We start from the raw sequence: 16,683 nt of genomic DNA on the forward strand, positions 1-16,683 counted from the left end.
GATTCCAGACACAATGTCTTTTATCAAATCGTCACGGAGAACATACGCCCCGCCCGGGGATCGAACCATGACCCTGAGTTCCGTATATCTGCTCTCTGCCTATTGAGCTAAACGGGCGGGCAGATTTCATGCTTAGTTTGTCCACTGTGACACATTTTGAAATTATTGAAGCTTTTAATGGAATCTCGAGGTATGGACAACCTATATTTTTCAGAAAGGGTGAAACACATTTATCCAAAAGAGTTACAGCTTAACAATGCAAACACTTCAGATTTAGAAGCATTAATCATTCTGGACTTAAATTTAATAATAATCTAGAAACGAAAATATATGATAAAGAGACGATTTTAATTTTGACATTGTCAACTTTCCCGCACCTTGATGGAAATGTCCCTCGAGCAACATCATACGGTGTCTATTTCACAATCTATTAGTTTTGCAAGAGCTTGTTCAAAGTTAGAGGATTTTAATGATAGAAACCTTCATATCACCAAAACAAACGTCCGAACTGTTAAAGAAATATAATATTAAACTTAAAACACTTTTAAAACTTGGTCTTATGTTTTATTGTTGGTATAGTAACATCTGATTGCTAACAGAAGTCCCGGCTACACTAAGTCTATAAGTGAAGGTGATAGTAATGACATTGCCTTGGAAACGATTTTGCAAGGTAAAACGTTTCTCATTTTAGCATATTAAAACAAATTATGTTTCTATGAGCTAGCAAGAGTAAGAAATATAATAGCTTCTTGATTACTCTTTGTATCATCATATCGATACTAATATCAAGCAGTTACAAGCTGACCTTCAAACTGAAGCCTGTACTCTACATTCTGAGTGTATAATGAGACTTTAATCATGTATATGTCACGAAAGTTCTTCTTATTAAAGATTCTGATATTATGCCGTTGTGTTAGTATTGAGGTTTAATATTACAGTTAGGTATTTTTAAACATACTGGTGGACATAACGAGGCTACACTCATCAGTTGCTTTTTTGAGGTTGATTATATTATGCAGTATTGTTCGTCTAAGGCTCATTTTAATATTTCAACTACTCTTTATCATCCAGGTGTTTGTAACGAGAGTACAAACATCAAGCCAATCCTTATATGTTGCATTTTATATTGAGGCTGTTTATATATTGCAGATGTACAGATACTACATGTATCAGGTAGGTACTCCGACATATCCGAGATTGTCCATACTCAGCACAGTCTACATATTTCATGCATACTTAAACATCCTGGTGTTCGTAATGAGAGTACATACATCAAGCAAGTTCTTTCTGACAGGTACTCTTAAACATGATGTTAGTAATGAGATTACATATATCAAGCAAGTCCTCCTTATATGTTGACATTTAAATACAGATTTTATTTGTATCAAAATAGGTTTCTGTTCGTATTGAGGCTCTCTGTCTCTGTATTTGGACTGTTCTACGACTGTTCGTACATGACATTGTCCTACATATGTCCAGCTGATCTGTCTACATCCAGTCACTTGACACCTCAGTTTCGTTTGTAAAGCCCTCATATTGTATGGGTTTCTTTATTAACCCACAGTTTTTCATCGACTGCAAAACATGATGAAGATAAATAGCGCAGAATAAAAATAAACGTGGTTATGCCTTTGTTAATGTTCACATTGCATTGACGTAAAAACATGGTCCTTAAAAATAATTCAAATATCATAAAGATTTATCTTCTCCTCATAACATTAGACGAGTTGTAACTGAACACTTCAGTTTACTTCGCCTTACTTTATTTAGGAATTCATCAATATTTGGTTTCGTTTTGTTTTTTGTTGGGTTTGATGTCACACAGACATAATTATAGGTCATATGGCGAGTTTCCATTTTTTTTGATAATTGTGGAAGTCCCCAGGTGCCCCTCCGTGCATTATTTCATCACGTGCGGGCACTTGGGTAGAACCAACGACCTTCCGTTATCCAACCGGATGGCTTCCTCGCATGAAGAGTGTCGATCAATACCCCGAATGGGACTTGAACCTACATCATTGGTGAGTGATTTGAAGTGAGCGACCTTAACAACGTGGAATCATTTAACCCATTTGTTATATACATTTATGAGACTGATACGTCAATATGAAGTCCAAGCTGTGAAGTAATTTTTTTAAAAAGTGGTATCATGAATGTTTTACCTTTTTCAAGAATTTGAAACCTTTGTAAATGAACAGAATCGCTATAATCAGTTTTGTAGGGCTTATGACCCCGAAGTAGTAAAAGTAGGTCAGGTCGTTCCATTTGAATCCTACTGAAGGTCCTATCACTTGTGCATAAATGACAAAGCCCACAGCATTAACAGATTCTGAAAAGAAGAACGAAATAAATATCTTAACGTCAACTGATCGGAGTTAAATGGTTCGGATCAAGACATTCAAGCTTTTTTTGCAGTTGACCATGTTAATCTTACACTTGGTATAACGTATAGTAACTAATGATGCAGTATTGGAAATTGGAGTCACTTAAGGAGGTAGATTACCTTAATATCTGTATGTGCGCACGCTAAACCGGAAGCTAAACATTAGGATTTACAACAACGTTTACGACAAACTAAATGTGTTTGTATATTCATTTTTCTGGGAAAAAAACAACATTAACCTGTGTCTGATCTGATGCTTAATAGTTTTATAATGCGGCAATAATGAATAAATTACCACAGAAACGCTGCAAAACAGTGTTTCCTTAAAATTACGTCATGACGTTACGTGTCAGTTACCGTGCAAATTCAATGGTTTTTATCTTGAAAGTACGTAATTCTGAGCAATTATATTTTATTTGAAGTATTTTTGAACAGCCATTATTTGCCAGATATTTGAATGGAATTAATGTTACCATGGAAACGAATCCCGTAGCCTATATAGCTAAATGTAAAATTTAAAGGTGTTGACACTGATCTATTTAAGGAACACAACTTCAATTATTTAGCTGTATTTCAACACTAGCAATGAGAATAATAATTCCAAGCACATTGATTTTACAATAATAATGTCAGATGAGGAGTTATGCTGTAAATATTTTAAGCTTTGAAATTTGTTTACATAAACGCAGATAACACGAACTTATTTCTTACTTTAGATATAAAATGTTTTGAAGCTACATTATGTAATTTTCCTAATCTTTTTCAAAGAAATTACGACAAAAAGCAACAAGACAATTTAAACATCTCTGTTACCACGGTTACTTTAAACATTAAGATAAATAGGGTACCATGTAAAGTATTTGAATATTCTGCTAATAATATAACCCTAATATTCCATAAAAAATAACAGAATGACACTGACCGTCGAAAAAAATCGTAATCGTGCAAAGTTGTTTAAAACCGAGAGAAAATGCGTTACCATGGATACAAGAGCCCCGCGTTATATACATTTCAAGCTTATATTAGAAAGCTAGCGCGCAAACTAATAAAATTATCAACTACCCAGACTTCTACGGATAACAGTGAAACCGAAACACCTTGAAAAGTGTTAAATACCCGTAGTTTCCTTCTTCTTTCAATATGAAATACATTTGGAGGGTCATGTACTTCAAACGTGAATGAACTAGTACTCAAAGGGACAGAGATAAATGAACTTAAAACTGCAGCAGCTAAAACATTAACATACATGTACACGAAATACAATCGATTGCTACAGTTTAACTAATTTGAATTTACTCTGGTAGTAAGTCTACACATTCATTTCGGAAAACAAATATTGATAACTGACTCCATTCTACTCACCACAAAACAAAACCACAAAAGGTACAAGATATTTTGTATATTTCTTGGTTTCGCAACACGCCACGACAATACCGAAAGGAATGATGTAAACTAGGACCAGTTCCCAATGACACCAAACACCAATCCTGAAAATTGTGATTGCTGGTGGGTAATCTGAAAAGTAAATTTATAGAATGTTATCCCATCCTCCATAAAAAACTGCATATAAGCGTATATAGTCAATTATATCTAATTCGTGCAAAACCAAATGTTAATCAAACAAATAAAAATGCATTTCCGAATACAAATAATATATACGATAAAAAGCAAGGGTATATAACTACGTCTTCCCATGGTTCATACTTTTTTATGCACAAACCTGTGTTCAGGATGAAAATTCTGATTTTCCGAGTCTCCCAGACAAAATGGTTCATTGTTTACCACAAAAATTGTCATGTGCGCGAATATAGAGGGATCCCTTTTCTCAATTACTAAAGAGAGGGATTCGATATGCACACCGCGTTATAGTGCTGCCTCACTGGAATATCACGCCGTAGACACGTGGCATGATACCCCACCCAGTCACATTATACTGACACCGGGCTGACCAGTCCTAGCACTATCCCCTTAATTCTGAGCGCCAAGATGACGCGGCCGGGGATCGAACCCACGACCTTCAGGCACTCGAAGCGGACGCTCTACCACTAGGCTACCGAGGTTTAACTTAATGATCCGAATACCTAAGGTCACTTTGACCTTTACCTTCATGTCTGTAAGGTTTTACGACCATTTTAAGTATTGACTGTAAATCGTTTCCAATATAGAGGTGTCGATGATCTTGACCTTTACCGTACTTATTCCCGAAAGATTAAAGGTCATCTATTGACCTCATGCAACCGAAATATGAACTGTGGTGCATTTGGCGAACTCGTTTATTTAGAAGTTGAGAAGAAAGTTTACACATTTTTTAAAACAACAATGACATTGATTTTGAGGTACTGTTCAAGAAATATCATAATGTATCTGATGACCATAGGCAATCATCCTAGACGTTATTTGATTATTGCCAGTTAAGTCACGAGACTAGAAGACATTGACCTCTACATTTGACATATTGACATCCAAAACAACAGTATTTATCTACAGGCCACATGCATTCATCTGATCAAATATGATATGTAAAGGTCTTAGCAGTCTCAAAAACAAAACGTCTAATAACCTAAAGGTCACAGTGAACTTAATTGATCCCTAAAACTGCTAGCCATGGGGTTTTGGAAATAGGCAAGTGTAAATCAATTTCAATTTTTAATCAGAATTCTTTATCAGTCGAAAGGTCTCTGTGGCACAATAAAGCCAATCATCTGTAGGACCGTGTGATCCTCAGTTCTTCAGGCCATTGAGATAACAGATAATTCCCATTGTCCTACTGAATTTGTAAGAGATGTTTTACCTGTGTGTTCAGCATCCATTCAACAATAAAAATAATGGCACTTAAATGTACTATGTAAAGCAAAGTTTGACATTTTAGGAAGGAAAGTAGCTGCCTTAATGAAACCTCAAATTTGACATTTGCAGATTGAACATCTGGGAATTAAGACGAAGTGGACAGTGAACTGTTAAACTGTAGAACGATCCATATTTGAAAGGGGTCATCTTAACGCTTTCAACCTCAAATCCTACACCAATGAGTCGAACTCTCGAACCGTATCTTTGGCCACGACGGTTATATGTTTAGACCACACACATACCGTTTTTCACCAATATCTATTTAGTATTTAGCTGGTGTATATCTTATAGACATGGTATTGTCGTTCCGTACTTGCATTTGCTGTGAACGAAAACAATTCATTAAAATTATAAAGCCTGAAACCTATATGAAACGCCCCGATTTGTAAATGTTAACAAAGTTTTCCTATGATTTGGCATGGTGACCTTGTGTTTGACCTCAGATGACTCAGTTTCAGACCTGACCTAAAATACACAAGGACAAGCATTTTGACAATGTTCCAGACAGATCAGGTAGAAAGTTTTGCCTCCAGAAAGACTTTTTGTGATTTGACATAGTGAATTAGCTTTCGATCTAAGATACCCCACCTCAAAATTCCATCTAGATTCAGCAAATTTCCGACCAAGTGTATTAAAGATCTAGTAGAAAATAATGTCTTTCGGAGTTTTAACAATGTCAATGACATGAGCTTATGTCTTTGTTTCTATCCATTTTCAAACACGTTCGACTTTAATAAAGACAAACATTCTGACCAAGGACTAGAACTGTGATCCATAGAGAGTTAAGAGAAATTGTTCCCTCAGCAAGGTAAAGAATATGATACGCCCAATCTTATCATCGTTTTAAGCTCGTTTTTCCTACAATATATCCCTTGAATTTTCCGACCCTCCTAATGGATGGATCCGGGCTGTCAATCAAACTGATTGTTATCTATGATATTGACCAATAAGATAACGCGGATTATTCAGTGCATTTCCCTTGTTGCTAACCAGCCATTGCTTCCCACAAGCTTTCACCTAGAAACCGTTACTGATTAATTCTTGTAAGCTTGATACATTTTTTTTCCGAAGGAAATGATGTTGAGGTGTGAGTTGGGAATATGTAACGCCGACGAACGGTAGCCGAAAAGGCTAGAATGGTGAAGATTTATTTTTTCCGTAAAAACAAGGCAGATTTAAAAAAATATAAGCGTTGAACGTTGAACGGATCAATAATAATCTGCTCAAATTTACTTCTATTCAACTTTATGTTAAAACTGCCGTGTGTGTCACTAATGTGCATGGTATAATATGATAGCATACGTAATACATCATGAATCGTCTGTCTCTCTTTACTCGGAATTTTAATATGAATTGGCTCAATTTATTTTTATTTAGGCCGATCGCGGAATTATTCAGTTCAAGACATTAGATAAGTCATTTATATCTTATTTCATACAAAAGAATCAGCTAACCTTCTTCAGCAATATATTCTCTCCGTTGAAACTATGAGTATGATCAATATTTTCGCATTTGATTGTATGTAAACTATACTATATAAAAATGCTTTATTAAGCAACCAATCTTCTTAATTTTACAAAAAGTACCAACATTATTATTCAAAAATATAAATAAGATCTGGACAGTGCACAGCATATTAACTTTATTTCAAGGCATTTTTTGTAGAGGATGAAACGTAAGCTTTTATTAGTTAGACATAACATCGAGAACATACAGATAAATATTCGGGAGTGAATTTTAATACTTTCTCAATATTTATTATACATGTAATGATATTTCTTTATCTAGGAAGACTGACAATTGATAAGTTTGAACTGATTTTCCTGTCAGTTGCTTGCTTTTAAATGCAGTTCAAAGAAAACAATAAATATACGCACATGCCATGCGGTTTAGAATGTCGCTGATTATTTTGTTTCAAATTTTTATTTTACCTAACGACTATCGTGAACTATTTATAACTACCATTAATACTATGATATAATAAATGCAAATGGATTCATTTTATCTGTTATCTCTTTTTTCATGTTTTTTTTCTTTTTTCTTTTCTTTTTTTTTTTTTTTTTTTTTTTTTTTTTTTTTGCAAAATGAAGATATACTTAGTATTTAATTATATGAACCGTGAAGTTGACAGATCACAGGTTTTCGTTTCCTTATTTCCAGCGGTCTAGACACAACAACATGGTTAATAGTATTCGGCAAGATATTTGTCCCTCTTGGTTTGTGCCATTGCTGTGATAGATTTGTACAACTTTGCTGGTCTAGAATTTGTTAAACTTAATTGTGGAGGAGACTTAATCAGCCCTAAGATATGCGAGAAATGTCCGGCCGCACTGAAACAAAATTAATAAGACTACCAAATGTTCAAAATTTGTAAGTTTGTACGCAAAAATTAGTACTGAAATATACACGAAGCGTGGACATATGTTAATTTTTAAGACAACTGCGTGGTATTTTACAAATATATATTATAATATAATGGGAACAATTAACTTGATTGATATCACAGCGGTGATCGACAGATCCGCAATCAATTGCAACAGCAGCGCGAGCGCAAAACATACTTGTAAAATGAGAACAGTAGAGCATTACGCAACGTTAATAAAGTGCTATTGAAGCAACTAATAAATTTCTTTATCTATTGAAAATGTTATCTAGATGTAAGAAATTACTTACACCATGTGTTACTGCACATGGTGTTTGATATTTTATCGTATTAGCCTAGCGTGGAAGTACAGTCTCTCTATATATACGACAGAAGTAGACATAATATTTTGATCAAATAAATTTATATAATAATCTAAGACGTAATTTCTTTTCAAATGTTGCTGAAAAGATAACTATGATTATGATTATACCATGAATCTGCATAAGGACGTAAGAATTTTCCTGCCAGCAATATCTAGCGAAAAACGGGAAGTGTTCTTTCTTTGAGAACGCCAGCATTTGGCGCTATAACTTTTAAAGTGGTTTCTTCTGAGCCAACCTTAATGTCATGTACATAACATTTAGTAGAACAATTAGGTCTCTTTGACAGTTATTTTGATGCATTTTTGTTCACAATTTGATAAGTTTTTCACACAGAAATCATCTGAAATACTTTCTAGCGAGTCAATCGCTAATGTACATTAATCCGCCATTTTGAAAGAAGCTTGTGGGAAGCAGCAACAGTAACTAAGGGGCGGAGTTTATTGATCGGTTTACGGATCCATGCGCTTCGCGTTAATTGTAAAAATAAACCTCAGTATCTATACATCGTGTTTTGAAGAAAATAGTTCTAAATATGTTTTACATATTGGTTATTTCTAACTGCGTTTCGTGAACATAGTGTCATCCTTACTGATTCACAATATATCACCTGCATAAGCAATATAGATTATTTCACAACAATAACGTTATTACGCAGTATGTATAGTAATAGAATATCTATGTATATCATACCTTGTATAATGTCATAGCATGTTTCATTCGTGCCACCTGTACTACAGTGTTTATAAACAAAATTGTGGTAGTTCCCATGAAGTCGTATTGTTTCACTTTTATTCAGTGGATTAAATTCCTCACTGGTTTCAAAATTGTCAAATGCACCTTTATCGAAAATCGGATAACCTAGGTACATCATAATGTATGCCATAATATCAAAAAAATGTACAGCCATGTTTATGGTTGAAATCAAATATCGTTTATGTGTATTAGAGGAATGCGACCTCCGGTTGAAAACGCAGTGAAGCGAACCGTTTATTTCATGTCTTCCTGGTCCATTTGATTGGTGATTAAACTACAACTTGTTGGTTATTTGTTATTGAGTGCTTGTTTTTACTTCATAGTAATCTAAGAAAAACTTGAAGTATGACGAACGAAATGCTTATTTTCTACCAATAATCAAAGTTTCGAAACCAAAAATATTTCAAAACACATTAAGATTTTTCAGTTAACAGTGCTTAATATATTTAAACTGCAAACAGATTCTAGTAAACTTGCTTTATGTGAATCCTTCATGCATTTATGCAATAATAAAAAATCATATTTAAATCAGTATCTAAACATTTAACATTGATATTTTATTTATTTAGACATAGACCCTACAAAGGACATCGGACATTATGCTAGGGATTTTGCCCTAAGTTCAATGCTATTTCTTGACTTCAGTAGCTGATAGTTTTATATAACAGCTTCAAATACTGATAAATAAGTTATATTCCTATCAAACTGTCACAAAAAAATAGTTTCATTTTATATTCGTTTTCTTGAAATTCGAACAGTTTGTAACTAAGGGTCATAATTTTTAAAAATTTAAAATGTGTCGTTTTAGTTAAAATAAGCATTGGTATTTAAGGTATGTCTACTATGAAATATTTTAACACAATAAATAAACTGATAACATGCAGATTATCAGTTTTATTGACATTTTTGAAAATAAACGAAACGGAAAAAATAAAAGTGTAACAAAACATTTGGTCCCTGACTGTACTTCAGTTATTTCAACCCGAGTGCCCATGATAACACTGATGCATTGTTTTCTATACATCAACTGCTATACTGTATTTATACACATGTACAATACTGATCGGGCATTATGTTGAGGATTATTATTGAATACATGCAGTGGTGTAGCTGGCCATACATTGGCGTAGTTGGCCTTTTTCAGTTAAAACGGAGGGGTGCAGGAGACTGCCTATTCCACTGCGGGTTCAGGGATGCCTTATTTTTAGCATTTTATATCAGTGGAACAGAACTTCACTTGCTAGTATCAACATTTATATAGATATTATTGGGGTGTCTGTGTAAGTTCTTTGAGGTTCTTACTAGTATTTCGGTTGTCTTCGAAATAAGTTTCAGACGTGTGAGCGAATTGATGTTAATTCTGGGGGTGTCAGTGTAAGTTATGGGCGAGTCAGTATTAGTTCTATGGGTGTCAGTGTAAGTTCTGGAAGCAACTAGGTTAGTTAATGAGATGGTGTCTGGTGTAGTTCTGTTAGGGTATAGGATGCTGGATCGAATAAAAGCAAATGTTGCTCTTAAAATGCATTCTAAGTTTGCTTCAACTGTGTCCTACAAAAGGTAAAAAAAAATTGCACCAAAGTGGCACTATTCCATAGAAGTTCGTCTGTATTTCTTTGTCATGTTTATGTTGAAGACACATATGTAATATGTCGAAGCCACTTGCTTGGTTCTTGACTTACGACAGATGCACTTGTCTCAATCCTGATGACACTCAATCGACAGACTTAGACTGTCAAGAGGTAACAGATCTGATTGAAAAATTCATAAGATATACTTATAAGGATCTGTCTGTTTTCTAGCTTCACTTTCTATGTCCCCTATTTATTTAGTTTAGTGTTTTCTGTGCTTGAAATATTTACAAACATGTATAAAGCTGTATATATGTAAGGTTTAGGAAAGACATGCAATAAGTGTCAACTATTTATGTAAAAATTTATTTGCTGACACCCTGTACGTAGTTTTTTTTTCAATTTTAAACACTTTCCCACCTGTGACCAAGTGCCATTTTTGCAGCATACATATATAATAATTATTTACAAAGGCATGTGAACTATTTTGTTGCGTCACTGGTGGGAAAGATGTTTAAAACGTAAAAATGATTTATATTCATATTTTAATAGAAAAGAGAATGAGAAATGTCTACAAAGTCTTCTTTTTTGTTCATAAACTTGTAAAATGAAGTCGCATTTATCAAGAAATGGTCTTCAACTATCATAACTATGCAATTTCAGAAGTCTATCCCTATGTCACTTTTTCCTTAATCGGATAGGCAATCTGAATAGGAAAATGTCCGAGGTCCTTTATGATAGTTTTGTTAATATCAATAACAGACGTTTTAATGCTTAATTTAAGTTTGTGATCCGCAAAGAACGACAACTCTTGTCTTAAGCCAGTATTTATAAGCAGAGATGTCTATTAGTTTATTTCCCTTGTAATTACACCATTGAGAGGAAAGGAAAACGGTTTAAGACACAATATCATATCTTTTTGCACAACAAAACCATTACGGATTTACCATTTTAAACCTGCTTCATGTGATTTTGTCAGCTTATTTTTGGTAAAAACTCACTTTTATCAAGCCGATAATAAAAGAAATACCATAACCAATAAGTATTTTATTGTGCAGATAATACACTTTTGCTTGTATCAAAATGTCACAATAGAAGCTCTTTAGTATTACAGAACAGGTAGGATTAGTAATTAAAGGTGCAACTATATTGATCTCTATTTCCTATGCCTAATTTATCTATACTGAAAAGCATCTTCAGTCAGTCGCTTGGGTTAAATTTTATTTGCATCAGCACTTCTTCCAACGTGCACATTTCCCGCGGGCTTTCAGCAGCTCTCTCGCCAGAGAGAGAGGTTTAGATTATAATGTAGTAATTCACCGTAATTCAGTCGAAAATGTGCATTCGTCGCTTTTTGCTTCAGAAATGAGAAAACAATCCTCGGTTCAATATCCAAAACAATGAAAATCTGGCCGTGGATTAGCCAACTGTATGCTTATTTAGTGGTATTTTTAATTTAGAAAGCATTTCTTTAGATGCCTCTTCCTATCCTTGAAACATGGTAGGAATCTGGTTTTCATTGAGTCACATTGTGTATAGAAAAAATTGAAAATACTTACTTCAAAACGACAACAATCTCCTAAGAGTGTCGCGTTGTCCGATCTGGTGTCACGTTATCTGGTGGTGTCGCGCTATCAGGTTACATTCTCGCATACCAGAGGTCTACCGTGGTTCCCCGGATGAACCTCTGGCACATTTCGCCGATATTTATGGTTTGGTTACTTTACAGGTAAAAGGTTTCAGCCAATCAGCGTCGTTTCGCGACAAATCGTAGCGAACCAATCAAAATCGTCCGTGAAAAGCGTGACCGCGTCCTTTCCATATTATCGAGGGAATACGATGTCCATTTACGACGAATATTATTATTTCTTGATGTAAATCTCTTAACGTCGAATTACAGTAATAAATCTTTATTTATCGCAATCATGGAATACAGCCTTTATCCATCGTAAGCAAGTATCTTGTTTACATATTTTTCGAAGTTGCAATTCGGAGTTCCAAATAATGGCGAACAATGATTGGCTGAAACCACTCCCGATAGTAATTACGAGTGCGCATGCTCACCAAGTAAACGATGGAAATAAATCAGAGGTTTGTCTCGGGATTTTGACGAACCTCTGATGGATGAGAATGTCAGGTTATAGAGTGTGAAATAATTTACTTTAAGGGGACGCATATTGCTACATTCACAGTTCATACAGAAATGCGGAAGGGGTGCATATTCAAGAAATCGATGGTGGGAAAATAAAAAACATATTCCTAAACTGATATAATACTGATGGACACCTGTAATATTCAGTAATTTGTGGATAAGGATGTGGTACTATGAATGTAATAGGAAAACAGAGGTCTTTGTGAAAGTACATTCAACACAAAATATTAAGCTTTTGTATAAGGAAAAAACAGGTTTTTTACAATAACAGTGTTCCAAATAATGTTGAAGGGATGAGATTTTCTTTCTAACACACCAGGTTTGCTTAAACATGTAAAAATTTAACGCCACGTCATTTCAGGTCGGGATGGACGCCATATTTCTCATTGATAAAAATGTAAACAAAAAAAATCAGAATGGGATTAGCATTGCAAGGGCATAACATGACATTCTACACAATGAATACCTTAGAACAGATATCTAAGATGCTACACAGGTCAGGCGGGTTAAATGCATAATGGCGATCACTTGAAATTCATCTTGAAAAGGTGGTTAATTTTAGTTTATTTACATGGTTTTTAATTTTCCCACGACTTCTCGGCGATTCACTGCAAATGTATTACTGCGCCGGACGAAAGGTAACTCTAATAAACAACGGGAGACAACTTAGGTGTCAGCACGTGTACGATTTTTAAAAAAACATGTCGATGATTATAATTTCTTATCAAATAATGAATCCTATTCAGATATTCGTCTTTAATATTAGAAAATTATTAATTTCTGTGGACATTTGTCAAAAAATATTACTTACATTGGACTACTTTGCGCATCAAACTGGTTTCCGCTTCAGTTGTGAGGCACTTCCGTTATACTTTTTGACAACAATAACAAAACACAAAATGAATCAATTAAGTCACTTATAAACCGACTGCTACTTAAATCAGTGTAAGTAAAGTTGTTGTTACAACATTATACATGTTCGTTACATTATGAGATAAAGTTAATCTTGAACTGCATAATCCATTAATTACGTTTAGATGATATTGCTTTTACAACTTATTTGACCCCATTTTTTAACGTGAATGACAGCATTCTCGTGCAACTCGTGCAAACAGAGTTATGAAAAGTATGGTGGAGAATTCAAGGACAAATTATAAATGACATTAAAGTGATAACTGTATATTCGTCCAGTTTTGATCATTGACATGCCTGCTGTGTATTAGCAACTTTTGTGAACAAGATTAGAATGTTACTTTTGCACATATACACATTGATTGGACCTCTCAACCAAATTTCATACCTTATTTTAGGGATTTTAAGACAATACATTTTCAAAAGTTTGTTGAATGTGTTTTGATATTTAAGTGCATTGTAGTTCATGAATACCAAGTTAAAAATTAATAATGGCAACATTTCTAGGCCCTTATTGTAAGCCACTAGACTTCTGTAACGATAAATGTTTAATGTATTAAGGCGAATATACTCTTTTAGTTTTGGAATGTGGCATTCCTTGACCACCGTATCTTTTCTTATGCACTACTTTGTAAACAAACTAAATAATGTGTTTTAGCTTACATATGCGAAAAAAAAGCAAGACAGTGACCATATTTCACATTCTTTCTTTAAATTAGAATCTGTAGGACATTGATAAATGTTTGGACAAAGTGAAGCACTATTATTTTCGCACCAAAAAGTCTTAATTGTTGACTTTGAATGTACACAATAAGTCTTATGTAATTCAACAATAACTTTCTTGTTTCAGTTTTCTCATTTTTATTTTAGTGAGCAATCCTTTATGTACTTATAACAGTTGAAACAGTATCCATTTCATGTACCAAAACCTTGTACTTTTTGGCAGGTAAATTTTATCATACCCCACCCACTTTTTTCTAATTTCAAAGTATGCGTCCCCTTAATTTATGAGAACACTTTCTTTTGATATGTACTGACTTACACATACATGTCCCGTATTATTTTCCGGAGTGTAATTTTATAGAGGAAGTTTGCATGTAGTTTTCATGTTTCGGTTGGATGATTATTTACTGTGTTATGGCCCTGTTATTGTTCAACACATATATCCCGCAACACCATTTTGTTCGGCGTATTCCTCAACAGCCCCATGTGGTTCTGGGACGATCTGTGTATGAAAAGAATCGGAACCACTGCCTTACCCTTGCATGATCGTAAGAGGCGACTAATAGGGTCTTAACACTTGGTTTTGCAGTAACTCTGATTCAAGCAGGTATGCAAATTTTGATTTCTTACCTCATGCTTTTATTTCGATGTAAATGAGAGGTGGAACCAAAATTTGTAGTCCTGTTTGGCGCCATAAAATCCATAAAATCCAAATACATGTAAATAAACAAATAAATAAAGTATTCCTCAACAACAACAGACTGGAGTTTATAAAACTTCATAGGAAGCTCTCAGTCCTAAAAGGAGATGCACATATTATGTTTATGTTCCGGCCGGATGAATATTCACATAGTTATTGCCCTTTGATTATTCAACATAAGGATACTATAGTATCATCCTTGACTAGAGAATTTCTCAGAAACTTTTGACTGGAATTTCAGGGCTTCACTGTCAAGAGGAAATCGGCATATTATCTTCATGTTCGATTCTTTAGTGAGCTATTTGCCCTCTGATTATTTTGTATTAGTATACCATACCGTCATTCTTGTCTACAGTATTTCTAGATGAATTTCGCTTTTGAGCTTTTATCAGGCAGTAATCATTCTTCGAGGAGCATCCATCAGTCTTGTCGGGATTTTCTTGTTTTTAGAAGATTATAAATACTATTACTCCCGATTCAGCTAAACCATTACTTTGCGGAAATCAAAGCGATGTTACATACATGATCTCATAGATTTCCTTGTTGTCTGTTGTCGCAATATTTTATATATTTGATTATTAAAACGTGATACATAAGCAAAGATAGTGTTTGACTCCCATTCAGTTATTTCATTGCTTTAATTATAGTTACTTTAGACCGCTTCGGTAGCCTAGTGGTAGAGCGCCCGCTTCGAGTGCGTGGGTCGTGGGGTAGTATCTGGCCGAGTCATATCAAACACGTTAAAATGGTACTACAGTAGCTTCCTCGATTGGCAATCAGCATTAAAAGGATAGTGCTAGGACTGGTCAGCCCGGTGTCGGTATGATATGACTGGATGGGGTATCACGCCACGTATCTACGGCCTGATATTCCAGTGAGGCAGCACTATAATGCGGTGTGCATATCGAATCCCTCTCTTTGGTAATTGAGAAAAGGGATCCCTCTATATTCGCGCACATGACAATTTTTGTGGTAAACAATGAACAGCTTTGTCTGGGAGGCTCGGAAAATCAGAATTTTCATCCTGAACACAGGTTTGTGCATAAAAAGTATGAACCACGGGAAGACGTAGCTATATACCCTTGCTTTTATCGTTACGTTTGTTTTATCAGTTGTCATAGGTCCAAACGAAGATGGAATGTATACGGAGGGTACCAGCTCGGATGAGCACCAAACCATGTTTATGAAACTTAATACGACTTCCCTTGAATATAACAAGTATTTAGTACCTTAGATGAGAAGTCGTTCATCAAATCGTATTTGTAAATACACTTCATGTGGTTATTTTCATCATATTTCAGTAAAAAACGTCCTAATTTCGATTTCGTTAATGCACAGGATCCCTCTCGGTCGATGCAGATCCCTCTTGACTCTTTGAACCCGGTACGGGAACCCTCTCGCCAGTCTCGGACATAATTGTCTATCAGCACCAGCACCCTCAACTTCAATGTTAGAATTTTGAGATGGTATTATGATTGAAAACAACATCTTTTTCAAAGGGAAATAACTCATGGTGTTTTTACCTCCCTTAATATGCTATTAGATTGAAAATAAACAACAACTGGATTTCACATAACAATCATATTTAAATTTTATTATCAAATTAATCTATACCTTGGTGATACCTGAAACACTTTTAAACTAGAATTTGTAATAATTTGATTAGATACAAAGAGGGGGGCTATTCATGTACAGCTAGTCTGAAAAGGGGACATTTCAGCAACACATCTATAGGAACCGCCGTCCGCCCTGGCACACAAGTCTGTATAATTGTGCTATTTTTAAATACGAATACCATATCATAATTCTAACACTGCAGTTAAATTGAGAGGGCACCGGTTCCGACAGAAAATTTTGTCCAAGAGGGATCCTTCGAGACAAACTGCACCGACTAAGA

General features: G+C 34.7%; 1 protein-coding gene across 1 annotated transcript; it reads right to left on the minus strand.

Moving 5' to 3' along the window:
- Window positions 1-542: 542 nt before the first annotated feature.
- On the minus strand, window positions 543-8,937 carry LOC123554055 (uncharacterized). The gene is made up of 4 exons (XM_045343927.2): window positions 8,669-8,937; window positions 3,746-3,898; window positions 2,163-2,329; window positions 543-1,575 (listed from the first exon to the last, which is right to left on the minus strand). Exons 1-4 carry the CDS (start codon window positions 8,883-8,885, stop codon window positions 1,489-1,491), a joined length of 624 nt encoding a protein of 207 aa, XP_045199862.2. The 5' UTR covers window positions 8,886-8,937; the 3' UTR covers window positions 543-1,488.
- Between the last annotated feature and the right edge of the window lie 7,746 nt (window positions 8,938-16,683).

The sequence above is a fragment of the Mercenaria mercenaria genome, chromosome 7 (assembly GCF_021730395.1).
Source record: "Mercenaria mercenaria strain notata chromosome 7, MADL_Memer_1, whole genome shotgun sequence".
In the NCBI taxonomy this organism is placed as follows: Eukaryota; Metazoa; Mollusca; class Bivalvia; order Venerida; family Veneridae; genus Mercenaria; species Mercenaria mercenaria.